This window comes from Cavia porcellus, unplaced genomic scaffold, assembly GCF_034190915.1.
Source record: "Cavia porcellus strain 051 isolate PalLab524CR breed Dunkin Hartley unplaced genomic scaffold, mCavPor4.1 scaffold_6, whole genome shotgun sequence".
In the NCBI taxonomy this organism is placed as follows: Eukaryota; Metazoa; Chordata; class Mammalia; order Rodentia; family Caviidae; genus Cavia; species Cavia porcellus.
This window is the reverse complement of record NW_026947489.1, coordinates 77,204,813-77,223,619: the sequence shown is the minus strand read 5'-3', so window position 1 is coordinate 77,223,619 and position 18,807 is coordinate 77,204,813. Positions and strand designations below refer to the sequence as shown.

Genomic DNA, 18,807 nt, shown 5'->3' with positions numbered 1-18,807 from the left:
GGACCACCATGAAGGGGCAAACACAGTACCAGGTTTTATCTTAACATTGGTTTCTGCTACAGGGTTTCTACTGAATGCAATTTATAGATGCATTTAAAAATTAACTAATTCGGCATTTTTTAATTATTTTTCTTTTGAAAATAGTTTTTTCCAGCTGGGTATGGTGGTATATACCTATAATCTTAACACCATGGGAGGTTGAGGAAGAAAGTAAGCTTGCGCTGAGCTGGGGAAATTTAGTGATTTAATGAGACCCTGATTTAAAAAGGTAGGGACATAGCCTGAGGATACAGCTCTGTGAAGGCCCTGAGACCATTCTCCAGTTTAAAAAAATTATTTTTACCATTAATTATAAATTAATTTAATACAATTTCAGCAAAATGATAGCCAAAGTATCAACACCAGTATCCTGACTATGGTACTAGAGTATAGTTTGCAAGATGTTATTGGTAGAAATTATGTAAAAGGTACCCAAGTCTCTCTGTATCATTGCTTACCAATGAAACTGAACCTTTATTTTTTGTTTTTTGTCATGGTCTCTTTGAGACAGGGTCTCACTATGTAGTTTAGGCTGGCCTTGAACTCACTTTGTAGCCCAGGCTGACCTGGAACTCACAGCAATTCTGCTTCAGCTTCCCAAGTGCTGGAATTACAGGCATGTGCCAACCACACATGGTTCAAATGAATTTTGTAATTGTCTGAAAATAAAAAGTTAACTAAAATTATAAAATGGGAAAAGTCTGGTTTTTGGATAGGTTTCATTCAGTTCAGTTTTGAGATAGGGTCTTTCTATGTCATTCAGGTTGTCCTTAAATCCAGTATGTAGCGGGCTGGGGATTTAGCTCAGTGGCATAAGCACCTGCCTTGCAAGCAGGCAGTCGTGAGTTCGATCCCCGGTACCGATAAAAAGGAAAAAGACAAAAAAAAAAAAAAAAAAAAAAAAAAAAAAAACCAGAAAAACAACCTTTATAACTATGTATAGATCTTTAGTAAGAAAATATAACCATGCCTGTATTCCCAGCACTTGAGACACTGAGACAGGAGGATCGCTGTGACTCTGAGGTCAACCTACGGTAGATAGAGACCCTATCTCAAAAAGCTGATAATAATAACAGCAGCAAGAAAACCAGCAATAGCTAGGAATATAGCTCAGTGGCGCAGCACCTATCTGGCAAGTGTGAGGTACTGAGTTCAATTCCCAGTACCCGAAAGAAAGAACAAACAAGCGAACCAGTAATAAATAATAGCACCATTAAAATTTTTAATTCTATTTGTGGCAATTTATTCTAAGGAAATAATCCCAATTACCAATTCATGTCAAAAACCAAAATAAATAAAGAATTTTATCACAGTGAGAACACAGACATACTACGAAAAATTCAACAAAAGAACACTAGATGAGCCAGGGATATAGCTCAGTGGTGCAGTGGTTACCTGCAAGTACTTGGTCCAGTATTCAATTGCTGGTACCAAAAAAAAGAAGAATACAAGCAAATATTTTGCAGTCAAAAACATATATGTAACAAAATTTGGGGCACTAAAGGCGAGGGTTAGTAATAAAATGTGTGTTTAGCATGTTTAAGGCCCCAGGTTCAATGATCAGCACAAAACAAGAAAGAAAAAAAAGAGGGTGCCCCTCCCCTCCTAACCAAGGGACACTCTGCCCCTCCCCAAACCCTTATTTAAAATTTTGACACTGGGTCGTGCTAAGCTGCCCAAGCTAAGTTGCTCCAACATGTGATCTCCCTGCTTTAGCCTCCAGCATAGCTGGGATTACAGACATGTGCCTCCATACCTGGCAAAGTGCTGGGGAAATCCTTTCTTATGTTTAGAGAAACAAGAAAATAACGGGTGATGGGCATTATACGCAACAATAAGCGTGAAAACTGAGAAAATGCATAACAATGTTTAAGTTGTCTTTAACCGCCTCCAGGTACTGGGGCTGGGGCCTGAGCCCATGCAGTGATTCACTGCAGCCCTTTCACTTTTTATTTTCTGACAAGTTCTTGCTAAGTCGCTAAATTGCCCAGACTAAGCTGGAACTTGCCACCCTTTTGTCTCAGCCTCCCAGTCTGCTGGAACACAGGCATGTGTCACCATGTCCACTTAGTAGTTGTCCGTATTTTACAAATGCTTAACACTTACGTATCATGACGATGTGTATTTTTTTGATTTTCCAGCTACTCCAGAAGCTGAAAGCAGGAGCACTGCAATTCTGACACTTCAAAAATGGCTGAGGTGTCTCATAGTGCCCATGGGTTTGACTCAAAAACAAACCAAGATTCTAGGAGGGCACTGTCTCCTCTGGATGGAGGGCTTCATGAGCCTCAAAAGCCCTGGCCCTGCTTCCAAAAATGCTGTGAAATTTTTAGGTTAGAGCAACCAGTTCAGTGTTTGCCTTAAATTGATGGTGATTTAGTACTCAGAAAGCCATAGAATGAAGCTAGAGCCCTCTCCAAGGGCTCAGGCAATATGCACAGTCACACTCAACCTGTGGACAAGACCAGAGGCTTGGAGGCAGCTCCCAAGACAGGGGCTGGCTGAGCAAACAAGTGGGCTGGGGGGGGGGGGGGCGCGGAGGAATCATGGAGCCCTCAGGGATGTACATAGGAAGACCCACAGGGTCAGGCTGGGAAAGAAGTGCTGCAGATTCTAAGCAGGTAGATCCTAACCATGCACATGGCATGAGTTTCTTTGGTGTTTTCAGCAAATGTTCGGGGGAGCAATAAACAGAAGACAAGTCTTTAATATTTTTTCTTTTGTAGTACTAAGTGTCAAACCCAGGGGTGCTCTGCCACTGAGTTACATCCCCAGCCCTTATTTTTTGAGACAGGTTCCTGCTTACTTGTCCAGGCTGGGCTCACACTTGAGATGTCCCTGCTTCGGTTTCCTAAGTAGCTGGGATTACATGTGTCTGCCACTGTGCTTGGTTTCTCTTAAGTATTTTTAAACATTTTTTTGATACCAAGAATCAAACTCAGGACTTTGTATTTGCCAGGCAGGTGCTGTGGTGCTAAGCTAAATCCTCGGCCTCCTTCCTTAATTTTGAGAGTCAGCAATTTTGTCTCAGCAATGAAAGTAATCAAGACACCACCATGTTCAGGAGAGAGTGAATTCACTGTTATAGGAGTTAATCAAACATAAGCGGATGGGGCAGCTGCAGAAGAATTAGCCAGTAGACATATACCTTTAAGGGACCTCTTCTACTTTTAAATTATGAACCTCTAAATAACAAAAACATGGGGGCTGGAGGTTTAGCTCAGCGGCATAAGTGCCTGCCTGGAAAATGCAAGGTCGTGAGTTCAATCCCCAGTACCTGGGGGGAAAAAAAACAAAGAACAAAATCATGGGAGAGGGAGAAGAAAGAAGAAGAGAGAGAGAGACAGAAACACAGAGAGACAGACAGAAAGGGGAGAGACAGAAGGGCACATGGGTTGGGAAGCTGCTTTCCTACAGTACGATCTCATGATATTTTTCTTTTTGGGGCAAAGAACTAATCTCTTGATCCCTTGTTTTGCAAATCTTTGAGCTTCACCCAAGAATAGTGGACCCATCCCCCTAGATTTGGCACAGTGCAGACTATGGCTCACACTAGACTACTATGCTTTGCTTTAAAGAAAATGGTCATTATTCTTATTGCAAACTCGCAATAAATCAGATTAAATTATCTGCATTTATCTTTATTTCTCCCCTTTTAAAAACCTAGTATGATGAAAGTAAAGGAATTATCAATGTATCTATCTATCTATCCATCTATCTATCACCACGAAGACAACAGAAACAAGGTGACAACAGAGATAGGAGATGGTCACACGATGGGGGGAAGAGGAGACATTAAAAACAGTTAAGATGTGCCATGTATGTGTATCAAACACCTGTAATGAAAGCAACCATGCATCTCAAACATATACTAATAAATTTTAAAAAGAGATGGCAACATTGTGGAAGATGGAAAAAGGAGGCATGAACAGTAACTCATTCACAGAGCAGCAGAGGCTGAGACCCAAGAGCCCATGAGGACAGGAGCCAAGCAGAAAAAGGAGAATTTGTGTGCAGGTTCTCTCAAGGCTCAGGACCTGGGATGAAGGTCCCTCTGCGGGTGGGAGTCCCAGCGGGGTCCAGAGCAGGCACTATGTTTTAAAATCTGAATCCAGGACACAGGCTGGCTCCCCCTTCCCTCCAAATTGACCAATTACTCCCTTCTGTCACAGCAAAAGATAGGAGGTTCCCTCTCTGGAAGCACCGAGGGAAAAACTGGACTTGAGACTTCAGGTTCAGCCAGGGGCCAAGTGGGTAGTAGGTACAGAACAGGAAGGGATTATAGGAAAGCCAGCTGACAGCCTGTGAGTCCGCCAGAGCCTTCCTCAGCTAGCCTCCCAGAATGCTGTTTGCCCGATTATCCCCAGAGCAAGAGACTAGCAGTCTGTCAGAGGCACAGTGAGGAGGACCCTCAAAAGACTTAGGTTGCCCAGAAGTACCTGACTCCTCACGCAAGTTCAGGGCCAGTCTGGACTATATAGTGAGACTCAGTCTCCATGAAAAAATAAAAAGGGGTAGCTGAAGATATAGCTCAGTGACACAGCACTTGCCTGGCAAGCACAAGGTCCTGAGTTTGATTCTCAGAACCAAAAAAGAAAAAAAAAAAAAAAAAAAAAACAGCATAAACACAAGACAAGGAAGCTAGTGGTCTAGTTAGCACACAAAGGTCCTGCACAGTTGCTAAAAAGGTTAAAATGCCCCACAATGACATGGATTTAGGTTTCCTTCCTCTTCCACTGCAAAGAGGTTTCTGCATTTGCAATTATCCTGGAGGAAAGCGATCAAGGAAGCCTTTGGCACAGTCCTTCATGGAACAGAGAAACGCTAAAGGGTGGAGGCTAAAAAGCAAACCAACTCTAAGGGCTCTCAATTTTTTGGATCTGAGGAAGGCAGATTCAGTAGATCCCCTGAAAAGTTTTTCTAACTTCAATTTGAGCACTGCTATCTCTTGTAGGGCCTGGAGATTTAACCCAGGACCTTGTACACATTAAGAGCTCCAACAGGGGTAGGGATTTAGCTCAGCTGCATAAGCACCTGTCTGGCAAAGGTAAGGTTGAGAGTTCAATCCCCAGTATCAAAAAAAAAAAAAAAAAAAAAAAAAAAGCTCCAAAAATTTCATCCACTGAATGAAAGTAAAACAGCAAACACTTCTACAGACTCACTGATGTTATACTGGCTTTTGTGGGCAGTGGGTGGCTAAGGGCCAGGCTAAGCTCCAGTGAAAGTCTCCATGGTGCTCTATTTTGTAGCTTTTTTCTTTTTGGTCTGGACTAAGATGACCGTAAGTCTTAGGCCTCTCTGGTGCAGGCCAAATTTCCAGAGTCCTAGACATTCCAATCTACCTCTTCCTGAGGATTGTTAGAAGAATCAGGGGCTGGGCCCCAAAATCCTGCCACTTCACTGCCAAATATACCTGAATGGATAACTAAAACACCTGCCTTTAGGAGAGACTTGGTGTGCCACTTACTAGTGACAGAGCCAAGGAAAATGTGAGCTGAACAATAAAAACAGTTCTCTAGGGGCTCCAGAGGGAGGACAGACTTGGGGCCCGGGCCCAGGCCCCCGCAAGGCCAGCAGGGTGAAAATGCCAAGGCCTGTTTTTCCCAGGAGGGCCTGCTGCAGAGGCGAGCAAGAGTGCTGCGAAGCAAGACCTCTGCTGGCCTCCAGGCTCCATGCCAGCCCCATCCAGGGCACAAGGACAGACATGGATGGCAGTTCTGAAGAAACAGTGCTTCCGGTCTTGTGTTTAGCCCCAAGAGGGCAACAGGGCTCCAAGTGGCACCTCAAGGGAGTAGAGGCAAGCTATGGCTCTGGAGCAGGCAGCATTGTGCTGTTATACTTATGTCAGCTGCCGCCTCACAGGAGTTATGACGACAGCGGGATGGAACAGGGCTGGCACACCGGACATGCCTGTCATCCACCGGCCAACTCCACTGAGCCAGCTTCTTAGGGAAGCCTCCCCAAATGGGGCAGGAGAGCTGGGTCTTCAGGCTCCCATGCAGGAAGCAAAGAACTTGCCCTCTGGGATCTGTGCCAAGGCCAAAAATAAAAATAGCAAAAAAAGTTCCAGACTCAAAACAGCTGTCTAGAACTGTCAGCCTCTGCATGTGTCACTGCTGTCCTCTGTGGGTAACACATATGATATTCATGGATCAGCCTCACCTGCCTTTCCCAGGGTCACCTCCAACTCTGCAGCCCAGGACCACTCGCGCCTGACACAGGGATCACTGTATTCCTCACTAGGCACATGCTCCTGTTTCTATTCCTGTCTGTGTGCCAAGGACCCGACTGGACTGCACATTCCCGAGCATAGGCTGGCTGGCTTCTTGAAGTTCCCATAATGCCTGGCAGTGGGCTTCCCCCACAGTGGACCCTGACGTGTTCCTAGAACTACAGGAAGTGCTCCAGCATAACAGTCTCCGTAACAGCCTCATATTTATCTTACTGAGGGCCACAGTGTCTTCTGGCCTTCGGCTCACCTCATCCAGCTGTCTCTTCGTCTCTTCTTCCATCCTTCGAATGTCGTCCATAGTCAGATCAACCCACTTGTCCAGCCAACAGAACAGCTGCCTGTGGAAATTTGTAAACAGACGCCTCTCTTGCTATAAAAAGGAAGGGACCTCATTAGAACACAGAAGGTAAAGGCCACTGTGACATTCTCCTCCTCTCAGTCTCCATGTATGCTCACATCCACTGTACAGGACTGGCAGAGCGGGAGAACAGATGCCTGGCTGCCTTACTGGTACGAGCCACACAGAGTGACTTCTGCCTTGACATATCTAAAAGGTGGCTTCAAGCTTCATCCAGCCCCCAAGAAAGGATGCGTGTCTGCTTCATGGCTAAGTCTTCTGCCTAAGACAGGCAACCTGTGAGCTGCTAGCCAAGCTAAGGTCCAAAGCAACTTCCAGATTTCCATCATGCCTCTTCCCAAAAACCAGGCTGTAACTTAGCAGCTGCTATGAAACACAGCCCAAAAGTATCTCTAACACAGAGAATTAAAAGGCTATAAAACTCTCGAGGTCTGCCCAGTGAGTAACTCAGAACACTGGAGAATTTGGCTTGTGGTACCTCTTGTCTTTTGGACTCAAAAGAGGCTGAGTGTTATTTATACTTCAGAAATAGAAAGTCCCTTCCCGTTTCCCTGTCACATGTGGTGCCCTGGACAGATGGCAGTGAACTATCAGACAGGGAAACACAGGGAAACCAAGCCAGGTAGGGTACAGGTCACATGGGTTGAGTGGTCTTCCCTGGTTAAGCTACATACCTCTTACCAACACGCATGCGCACACCCAACCCTCGCCGTGCACTGACCTTGTGTATAAAGTTCTCCACTTTACTCTGCAGGCCCCACCACTTGAACTTGACGGTAACCAGTTTGTATGCACACATATATGGGCAGTCTTTCTGATTTACAAGTTCTTGCTACATTAGGAACAGACAGAGAGGCAGGCCAGTAACTTAGTGGAAAGACGGCAGGCAAGCTGTCCCTCTGCCCAGTCCCAGCCATTCCAGGCTCCCAGGGGAGCCCCACCCACACTGTGCCCGGCCCCCCAGCGGTGAGGGGGTGAACTGCACCTTCCAATTTGCGCCCAAAGGTCCTCGGCCTGTTTTGACAGATTTAAATTTTGCTGGGTCTTCTTCTGCCTTGTAATCCTGAGAGGTTGTGTGATTAGGGTCACAGAGGAAGGGAGAGGAGACAGAGGGAAGAGAGGGCAAGAGAAGAGCAGATTTTTACACAGAATATACTTCACATTCACAACCAGTTCTTGATGCTGCTGGCACTCATATATATGGGGAAATGTTATAAACAGGAGTTAGAACTGTTTGCATTTCTCAGGAGTGTCCTGTGATTTTTTTTTTTTTTCCTGCCAGGGTTTGTTTCCAATTTACCAGTACAAAAGTGTCACCAAACTACCTGAGGAAGCACATATATTTGCAGTGTTTAAAATAGAGATTTTCAACCTGATGAACACCCTAACTGTCAGGGAAGAACTTATAGTTCTCCAGTTACCCTACCTTCCAAGTGACAAAGAATACCTGCAAGTAAAGGCAACATGGATTAAAAAAAAAATCTCTGCAGGGGACTTTTTACTTATTTTTAATAGTACTGGGGACTGAATGGAGAGCTTCTGTACTGAGACACCTCCCCACCCAGCTCTTTTTATTTTTTAATTTGAGATGTGGTCTCCCTAATTTACTAAATGGCTTAGGCCAATGATACTCAGAGTCATGATCCTCCTGCCTCAGCCTCCTAGAGTGCTGGGATTACAGATATAAGCCTGCAGGACTCTGCAGGTGGTTTTAAACTATACCCAGAACAAAGAACAAATGGACATCTTTCTTGAAATCTTCTAGTCCAATCTGCCTCTGAATGTTTTAATGAAATCACTAAACTGGAAAAGCATAGAATCTAAAGCATACTTTCTGTGAAATACTGGTCAGTTGCAGTGAAATTTAAATTATTTTTTTTCTGTACTTTTGATTTTCGAGAACTACAGTCTTGCTATGTAGTTCAGGCTGGCCTTGAACACACTAAACTATGTAGACCAGGCTGGCCTCTAATGCGTGGTGATTCTTCCTGGATGGAGCCGCTGGCACTCAGCTCTGCAGCAAGGCCTAGGGTACAGAACAGGCCTGGGGTACAGCACAGGCCTGGGCGTCCGGGTGCCCTGCACTTCACAGTCCTGAGTGAGGGGAAACCTAACCTTTCCACTCCCTAAACAGATACTTCCTGGGAACATAACACTGAGCAAGCTAGACAGGCCTGAGTCCTCACAGTGGACCCTTTTCCCTGCACCTGCTCAAGTGTTTGCTACTCTGAAAAGTCATCACCAACTTCTGAAGGCAGGGTGCTTTTCTCTTTATATTGTGTGCCTCTCACTGGAACTAAAAAACCAACAATGTATTCAATGGGCGACAATAAACGTTACTCTGAATTTTGACTGCCAGGAAGGCACTGTGCCACTGAGCTCCAGAAAAGGGAATTCTTAATACTATCTTTAAAAATATAACAAACGGGGCTGGGGATTTAGCTCAGCGGCATAAACGCCTGCCTTGCAAGCAGGCAGTTATGAGTTCGATCCCCAGTACCGATAAAAAGGAAAAAGACCAAAACAAACAAACAAACAAACATAGCTGCGTGTGGTGGCTTATGCTGTAATCCCAGCACTCGGGAGGCTGAGGTGGGAGGATCGTTGCGAGTTTGAGACCAGCCTAGGCTACAAATTGAGCTCAAGGCCAGCCTGAACTGCATAGTGAGACCCCGTCTCAAAAAAGATGACCAAAAAAAAAAAAAAAAAAAAAAAAAAACAAGCTACATGTGGCCAGTGACAGCCTGAACTACATAGACAGACCCTATCTCAAAAAAACCGAAAATAAAGTAAAGCCACAATAAACAACACCAGAAAGAACTTCCTTTTCAACCTACTGGGTCTTAGTTTCCTGGTTTCTCTGACATTTAGAAATCATTCCTGCATCCTACTCTTTATGTACTCCTACCTTGCTAAGTACTTGGCTTCGATCTGCAATGTCTATATATATGGCTTCCACATGTTTCCATGTCTCAGGCTCCAGCTTATGCACCTGGAAGAAAGAGGGAATTATCTTCAGGCTGAATGTGTAAGCTGACATGAAACATAAATTAATTTTGCTTATTCATGGGACCCATTCCCAAGGTATGTCATTATATAAGCAAATATTCCAAAATCTGAAATGTGAAACATTTCTGATCTCAAGGAATAAGAAATAATCTGTACAAAATTATACAAAGCAAGGGAAAAGAAAAAAAAAAGAGAGATTCAATTTTATTACTATTATTTTTGGTATGGGAATCAAACTTATAACCTTGCGCTTGCTAGGCAGGTGCTTTGCCACTGAGTTAAATCCCTGGCCTAAGTGATTGAATTTTAAATAGATGTAAATTTGAGAATGACTGCTACACATTGTTTCTATATGTCCCTTGCTAAAGACCGAACATTCCTGGAAATGTTGCCTGCTTTGACACATAATGCTGATTTTCACACGTGTTCATATAAAATTATGACACAAATTCGAAATGAAATGAGACCAGGAAGAACTCTTCCTCCTGTGCTTGTCCCAGCCCCACTCCAGGGATAGATACTACCACTAATGTCTATGCATGTACATAGATTTTCCTTTTAATACAACACTAGTACAGATGTGCACCACTTTATGTCTTGCTTTTTTTATTGAACATGGAGGGGAGGAAGACTAGGGATTAAAGCCATGGCCTTTGCACTGAGCTATGTCCCCAGCCCTTTTATTTTCTATTTTGACATAAGATCCCATTAACTTACCCAGAGGGTCTCAAGCTAGTGATCCTCCTGCCTCACATCCAAGTGGTGGGATTACAGGTGTCTAATGCCATGACCAACAAACAATACGTTTTAAGGATTTTTCCTGATGGCTCTTCTTCATGACTGTATAGTATATCACCATTTGGCTGCACAATTATATTTAATGGTGTTCCACTGATGGGATCCTGTGTTGTATGTATGCATTATTTATTTATTTATGAGGCAGGGTCTCACTAAGTAGTTCAGGCTGACTTTAAACTCACTATATATCCCAGGCTGGCCTTGAACTGATAATGATCCTTCTGAGTGCTGGGATTACAGGTCTGTACCACCATTCTTGGCTTGTGTTGTTTTTAATGTTTGGTTATACAGAACAATGCAGGAAAGAATCTCCTTGCATACCTTATTTCATGTATGTGAGAAAGATGTCTATTAAGTTCTGAGGCATGAAATTACTAAGGAAACAAAAAAGACAGGCATATTTCGAGGATTGTTACCAGTTAGAGACCAGGCTGAGTTACAAAGTGAGCTCAAGGTTAGCTTGAACTGCATAGTGAGACCCTGTCTCAATAAATAAATAAACAAACAGCTCCTCTGTGTCAGGAACAGTATTTTAGACTTAGTGCACTATAGGAAGGCCTGATAAAGAATCTTGGAAATCATTTTTTACAAATCAAAAATGGGCAATCCCATTTTTGGTAGAAGAGGTCTGAGGAGAGGCTACTGCCTTTTGCGACAGGCAAAAGAGGACCACAGGCAGAATTGCCTGGCACAGATAGAGAGCCCCAAGACCCTACTCTAGCACCTGGAAACCCCCTTGGGTCTCTCGGGATGTAATGCCTTACATTCTCCTGGGTGCCAAGATCCGGTTTGTGCCAGGTCTCAATTTTAATCAGAAAGTCTTCCTTCATGTACTCATTCTGGAAGAGAGAAGAAAACACCATATAGTCACTAGGCTCACAGCTGGAAATTAGCCACCTCCCACCACTAGACCACAAGCAGTTAGGAGACTGCCTAGCAACTACAGCTACCATGACTGCAAGCCCATAATACACCAGGCCTGCATTACCACAAGGTGAGCCCTCCTGTCACCATAGAAGGTGTATAGTCATCTTCATTTTACAGATGAGGAAAGTGAAATTGAAAAGATTAGGTGGCTTGTCCAAGGCCACTGAGATCATCAAAGGGTTGGGTAAAAAAAAACAAGTTTACGTGACTTTAGAATTCATGTATTTAACCAGTCTTCCACACTACTTGCTTCATACGAAGGTGCTAATGGGTAACTAGATCTGTGGAAAGAGCACAGAAGACTTCCCAAACAACAAAAAATGTTCATCACAGTCCCTTCCCCCCAACTAGCTTTTTGCAGAGGAAACCATTCATGCTGTCTCCTTCCCTTAGTGCTTTGAAAAAAGTAGAATGAATATAAAAGAAAAAAAAAAAAAAAAAAAAAAAAAAAAAAAGGAGTTATTCAAAGGAGGAACTCAACCCATTACTACCCCACCTCAACAAGAATTTGTTTCCTGGAAGGAACTAGGCACTCGAACGGGCACACTCAGAGCTGGTGAGGAAGGGAAGCCACAAAAGGGATGGTCTCAGAAGAGAAATTCTGTGGATTTCACAATTTGCCAAGAGGCAGCGCTCCCTGAGCTCTCTAACCCTGAGTAGGCATGATCTGGGGGGAGTCTCCAGTTATTCTGTCCACACAGGACCCAGAGCCAGGACACACTTGGACAGTCACGAGCCAACTGCAGCTTAAGAAGCTACCAGGTCAACTAGTGCATTCTTTATCAGAATTGAAAAGTCAGTTTTGACAACTCCAAATGTCACACAAGGGGAAGAAGAGAATGGCCAGGACCTCCACTTGTGCAGATACATTTTTTTCTCCATCTCTTATAAATTACCTACAGTCCCAACCTGCATCACCACCACCACAATACTTACTGTAATAACTGCTCCAAGGCACGGACATGGAAAGAAGAGAGAAAAAAGATTAACCAAAATATAAATATCTTCCTCCTTCCCCAGAGATCATGAATAACAGAATTCCCCATGGCTTGTGGCTTATTCCATAGTCACTTCCACACCCCAGTGTGTTGTTGAGAATAATTCAACGCACCAATGCCCCTCAAGTTGCACTATACGAAGATCTCAAAAGACCAGATCTGGAATTTTAAGCAATGCTGCCGTGAGTTTCCTGCAATTCTTCCGAGCAGGACAGGAAAGGGACTCTTCTCCCATTCATTGTAGCTGTGTGACCCACTGCTGTTGGTCAGCTGGGTTTCCACCTCTGCAGCCTGGATGCAGAGCAGCTCCTGCTGAGCCAGGTGAGGTCTGTCTGCTTATGGCAGCCTTCCCCACACTGTAACCAGACCCCTCCTGCCCTTCACCCCTGCTCCTTGTAATGCGACCCCCTCAAACAGCACAATTCAATTATTTATCAGAGAAAACGACTGCAGCTCTCATGTCACGGGGGAACAGACTTAGCTCTCCTCCTGACAAAACTTGGTTCATTTCACTCTGTACCCGCTGAATTTAGAAGCGATGGCGTTCTCTGATGAATGCCGTGCTTGGAGAATATACAAAGCCAACAAGCTCTATGGCTTCAACAGTGAAACTAAGGCTCCCTCTAAAACGGAAATGAGAAAGTTGATATGTAAGGGCTAGAAGCCATCATGTATAAGAAGTAACTCAAAATTCTATCTGCTAAGCTCACCAAGTTCAATGAATGACATTTGGTAGAAAAGTAGATTAGGATTGTAACTAAAAGGTCTATACTGAAATCATTGCTCCATTAGCAGTTTAAGAAAATCATGGCAGAAAAAAGGAAATGATGGGTTTAACACCCGTTAAAGAGAAGTTCAAAAAGGCCAACGAGGCAGAAATTCCACAGCACTAATACGGAACAGAGCTCCACCCCTAGTGGAGACAGCGGAGTTAGCCTGGCTGGCTGAAGGATGACAATCACCAAACTTCTCCAGCAACCTCACTCTGAATCCATGTACTCTAGCTTCAACTCTACATGGACAGATGTCCTGATGAACAAGCACGAGAATCTGATCATTGGGGCCAGGGTTTAGCTCAGTGGCATAAGCGCCTGCCGGGAAAGCGCATGGTCATGAGTTTAATCCCTGGTACCAAAGAAAAAAAAATGAAAAGAAAAAAAGAATCTGATTATTTAACCATTTAACCGTTTAACCAAGTGGACATTTTTCACTACATGTCAGTATTCTCAAACAGTGATATCTGATTTCACTATTAATTCTGTGTTTCAATATACTTTTCGAAATTGGCATTTGAGATTTTCTAGACATTAGTGTTTTGCTAGACACTGAAAAACATCCACTTAGTTCTTGACAAATTTGTTTCTGAAACCCATCTTGGCCTTTAATGCCAACTTGGGTAACCAGTCTTGCCCAAACTTTCTCTATCTCCTCTTTCCTCCAAACATTTCTTTTCTTTGAGCTGCAACCTCAGATACACAAAAAATGCCTCCAGGAACCCTTTGCAGTCACAAAACAGGGTTTTCCAAATAAGACTAACTGTGTTTTTATTTGTTTTGTTTTTGTTTTTTTGGAGACGCAGTCTTACTATATGTAGTTCAAGCTGGCCTTGAACTGGAATTACAAAAATATGTCACCATGCCCAGTAGAAGTATTTTAAAAATATGATTTAATGATACTGTATCCAGCCTGAGAGTTAAAGGTTCCAGGAAGGAATGGAAAAATACATTCTCCTCCTCTTTCCATTTTCATCCACAGACCACCCCTCTTATCCCCCACTTTCATAGCTCTATCCCTCAGGCTCCGAGGAGAGAGAGAGAGAGAGAGAAAGTAAGGGAAGAGTTAGAGCTAAGGATAAGCAGGGCATCCCCAGTCTATTTCCCATTCTCTCAAAGTAAGAGCAGAACTATCCAAAAGGCACACAGGATTCCTCTCCATGCTCCTTTCTCCATCCTACCTCAAGATTTGGTCTACTTAGGTCAAGCTAAGGCTGTGCATGTGCGTGTGTGTTGTTTTTGAGCCTACAAACTCCAGGCCTTCCTTAAACTCACTATGTAAGATAGCTCAGACTGGCCTTGAACTCACCGTGTTCCTGCCTCATCCTCCCAAGTGCTCAGATTATGGGATGTATCACCACACCTAGCTTATAAAATGCTTGAACTAATAATTTCTCCCATTGGCCCTTGGCGGATAGCCTTCCTTGCTTGTTTAAAAGCACAGGTGTTTTTTAGACGTGGTGGCACATGCCTGTAATCCCAGCACTTGGGAGGCAGAGGCAGGAAAGTCACGGCAAGTCTGTGGCCAGCCTGGGCTATATAGTGAACTCAAGGTAAGTCTGCATTACCATGAAACCTTGTCTCAAAAATAAATAAAAGCAGGGTTGAGGATGTAACTCAGTACCTCAAGCGTGAAGTCATAAGTTCCATCCTTGGTACCAAAAATAATAAAAATAAAAAAGCAGCAGAGGCGTCTGACTTCACCAACCTGATATGGCAGGTTCATTATGTACAAAGGTGGAAAGGTGGATTCTGTGAGGTCAGCACTCAAGGTAGAAACTAGCCTTTTCTTTTGCACTCAGTTCCTCTTGTAAGAGTATTTAGAAATTATATTTGCTTTCTCTTTTGGTCAAGAATCTATGTGAGGTAATACTTGTTGCATACAAAAATGTCCTGTCAGCTACAGCATATTTTTCTAAAAAATTACACAGGAGGCAGTGACATCTCTAAGTTGGCACAAGCTCTGCACCCAGAACCCTGCCCCAGGCATGGAGAAATCCATGAAATCTATTTCACTCCTTCATGCCAAGTTGGCTAAGGTTACAGCACAAACTCAACACAACTCTCTTATACATCAAGAAAATTCACCTTTGGCCCTTAACCAAATATACTCTGCCACACTACTCACTGCTTTTAATATTTATTTTTTCTTCTTTGAGACAGGGTCTCACTGCACAATCTAGACAGGCTTCAAGCTCATTAAATAGCCCAGGGTGGCCTCAAATTATCCATCCTGCTGCCTCAGTTTCCTGAGTGCTAGGATTATAGGTGCACACATTCTGCACTGCACACTGCCTGATACAAACATGAGTCCATGCCTCTCTTCCAAAAATGTAACAGCTTCCTACTCCATGTTTAAGAAGTAATGAAGTTTGCGTTTTCAGCCAAACCAATTAAACGTAAGCAATGGATCATCTCAGGTCCCATGAATAACTGCATCTCCTGACACAGGTCACTGAACCCACTGAGGGCTAGAGAGGACTGACCTAAGTCACTCCCAAAGTCCACCGGATAAGGACTGCCTGAGTCACATAGGATGATAATCTTATCAGATACAATCAAGGGAGTGCCAGGTCCCAGCCAATAAAGCAAGCAGGCAGGATAGGAACACAGAGGCCGGCCGGCAGGAGGACCCCGAGCCTCCACCCAGAGTCAGGCAGTCTGTGTTAACAGATGAAGGCTGCTGCGAGGAAAGGTCACCCACCTCGCAAACAGGTTCCAGGGGAACCTCTCAGGACCCCAGTGAGATCTTGCATCTAGGAGGTCTACTTCTAGATGTTTCTCAAACTTAGGAACCTTGAAAAGCTGAGTCTGAACTACTCAAAAGGAATCTCAAAATGTCTAGAGTAGAAGTTCTCTGTGAAAGTTCAAGTCTTCCCTCCCTTTTCCCCATTCCCTTCCCTTCCCATCTCATCCCAGAAACACCAGATAGGAGACAGGCCAAGGTTTGGAAAATAAACTGGGCATCATGGTGCACAACTGTACCACAGGAGGCTGAGGCAGGAGGATCACAGTGCATTTTGAGGCCAGCCTGAACTATACAGCAAGACCTACTCTCAAAAAACAAACAAAACAGGGCCGGGGATTTAGCTCTGCGGCATAAGCACCTACCACCTGGCAAGCACAAGGTTGTCAGTTCAATCCCTGGCACCAAAAAACAAACAAAAAAACAACAAAAATTCAGAAAGTATTCCAACCCTACTTCAGCAAGATACATGTTAGTTCAGCACAAGCCATCTATTCAGAGCCCTCAGCAGGGTCAATCCTTCCAGGTGAAGAATATGCCACACTCTTGTAAGAATTACACAAGAGAGAGTGGCATTACTCGGCTGGCACAAGCTCTGTGCCCAGAAACCCTGCCCTGGGCATGGAGAAGTCCATGCTGTTTGCCTCCTTCATGCCAAGATGGCTAAGGTTCTTACCATGTATACTCAGTACAACTCTCTTCTGTATCAAGAAAAGTCCATGTGTACACAATGGACTTTGGTGATTACTGTTTCTAAAACTGTTGTCATTAACGACTAGGCTCATTTCAACTCTACCTCAACAATATCAGGGTCTCCTGCACTAACTTTGCTTAGAGTCTGGACCTGGCTCTTCCCCAGGGCAGGCAGAGGCAATCGGACTGGCCCTTTGCTGTGACTGCCTCTCTCAAGCTTCTGAGTCTCAGTGCTACTTCTTCAGGCAAAGATAAAGCTGAAAATTTCAACACCTATGGCAATAAGAGCATGGTTTAGAGAGTGCAACATGCTGTGTGACGGTGTACACCCATACCGCCAGCTTCTCAGGAGGCTGAGCAGGGAGATGCTGGAGCCCAGGAATTTGAGACTAACCTGGGCAACTTCATAAGACCCTGTCTCAAAGTAACATCCAAAACATTTCTTCTCTGCTGCGTATAAAAATGCCTTGTTAGCTGTAGCACATTCTTCTAAAAATTACACAAGGTATAGTGGCATCTCTCAATTGGCACAAATTCTGCACCCAGAACCATGTCCCAGGACTGAAAAAACCAGATATGGTGACACATGCCTGTAATCCCAGCAGTCAGGAGGCTGAGGCAGGAGGATCAATGTGTTTTGCTAACTGCATAGCAAAACCCTGTCTTAAAAACACTAAAAAAAAAAAAAAAAGGTGTGGGGGTGCATACTGAGGATACATCCCCGCACTGCAGCGCTCACCTACAGCACAGCATGGCAAGGTTTTGAATTCATCCCTAGCACTAGGGAAAAAAAATAAGCCAAGTATAGGTGCATACCTGTTCCACAGAAAGCAAGTTTTACCCAAGGCTGGGCAATTTAGCAACTTAGCAAGACCCTGTCTCAAAATAAAGAGTAAGAGGGGCTGGGGATTTAGCTCAGCTGCATAAGCACCTGCCTTGCAAGCAGGCGGTCATGAGTTCGATCCCTGGTACTGATAAAAATGAAAAAGACAAAAAAAAAAAAAAAAGAGTAAGAAGGACTTGGGGGATATAGCTCAGCACAAAAACCCTGGGTTTAAAAAAAAAAACTGGAAGGGGGCTGGGGATTTAGCTCAGCAGCATAAGCACCTGCCTTGCAAGCAGGCAGTCATGAGTTCAATCCCCAGTACTGATAAAAATGAAAAAGACAAAAAAAAAAAAAAAAGAATAAGAAGGACTTGGGGGATATAGCTCAGCACAAAAACCTGGGTTTAAAAAAAAAACTGGAAAGGGGGCTGGGGGTTTAGTTCAGCGGCATAAGCGCCTGCCTTGCAAGTGTGCGGTCATGAGTTCGATCCCTGGCACCGATAAAAAGGAAAAAGACAAAAAAAAAAAAAAAAATTTACATTCCTCAATATCCTCTGGAGTTTAGCTCAGCAGCCCAAGTGCCAGCTTGGCAAGTGGAGGTTGTGAGTTTGATCCCCAGTACAAAAAAAAAAAAATCCTCTGACGATTGATTCTAGGATCATCACAGGCTCAGAATGCCAAAATACATGCTAAGTTTCCTATATCAAATGACATATTACTTGCATAAAACCTACACACATCCTCTCATATATAACTTCATTTATCCCTAAATAAACCATAATACCTTATACAATATAAATAGTTATCTCACATTACTGACAGTTATCCTGGAGATTAAACCCAGATCACATATGCCAGGCAAGGCCTGGTGTACTAAGCTACACCCTAGCCCAGATTCATTTTCCCCATACATTCCCCCCCTCCTTTTTTTCTGTGCTAAGGACTGAATCTAGGGCCTTATACTTGCTAGCCCAATGCTCTTCGAATGAGTTAAATCTCTAACTCCAAGTATTTTGATCCATAGTTTATACTGAGCCCAGTATTCAGAATCCATGAGTTTGATCAGCTGACCGCACATTCACATGCCAGAGTACTACACATGGAACTGTAGCACAATCCAGGGGCACTCTACCACAGATATGTATCTCCTGCGCTTTTTATCTAAAGTTGCCCAGTCTAGCTTTGAACTTAAAATCCTCCTGCCCCACCCTGGAGAGTAACTGGGATTATAGGCATGCACTTGAGTCATCATATGACCTAAAATTTATCTAGAAAAATGTGTATTTTTTTCTTTCCATTTGTCTGCCTGCCTGCCAGCCATCCATGTATCCATCTGCCTACCTAAGTAGTACATGCTTGCAATCCAGCCTCTTGGGAGGCTAAATATTAGGAGTTGAAGTTTGAGGCCA

General features: G+C 43.8%; 1 protein-coding gene across 1 annotated transcript in view; it reads right to left on the bottom strand.

Annotated features, from left to right (window-relative positions):
- The window catches only part of Pitpna (phosphatidylinositol transfer protein alpha), a 37,598-nt gene that overhangs the window by 4,842 nt on the left and 13,949 nt on the right, over window positions 1–18,807 (bottom strand). Inside the window, exons 5-10 of the mRNA XM_003469683.4 lie at window positions 12,300–12,307; window positions 11,201–11,275; window positions 9,538–9,621; window positions 7,615–7,692; window positions 7,351–7,461; window positions 6,519–6,641 (exon numbers count right to left, since the gene is read on the bottom strand). Of these exons, the coding sequence (XP_003469731.1) occupies window positions 6,519–6,641; window positions 7,351–7,461; window positions 7,615–7,692; window positions 9,538–9,621; window positions 11,201–11,275; window positions 12,300–12,307 (479 nt within the window). The remainder of the gene's footprint in view (window positions 1–6,518; window positions 6,642–7,350; window positions 7,462–7,614; window positions 7,693–9,537; window positions 9,622–11,200; window positions 11,276–12,299; window positions 12,308–18,807) is intronic.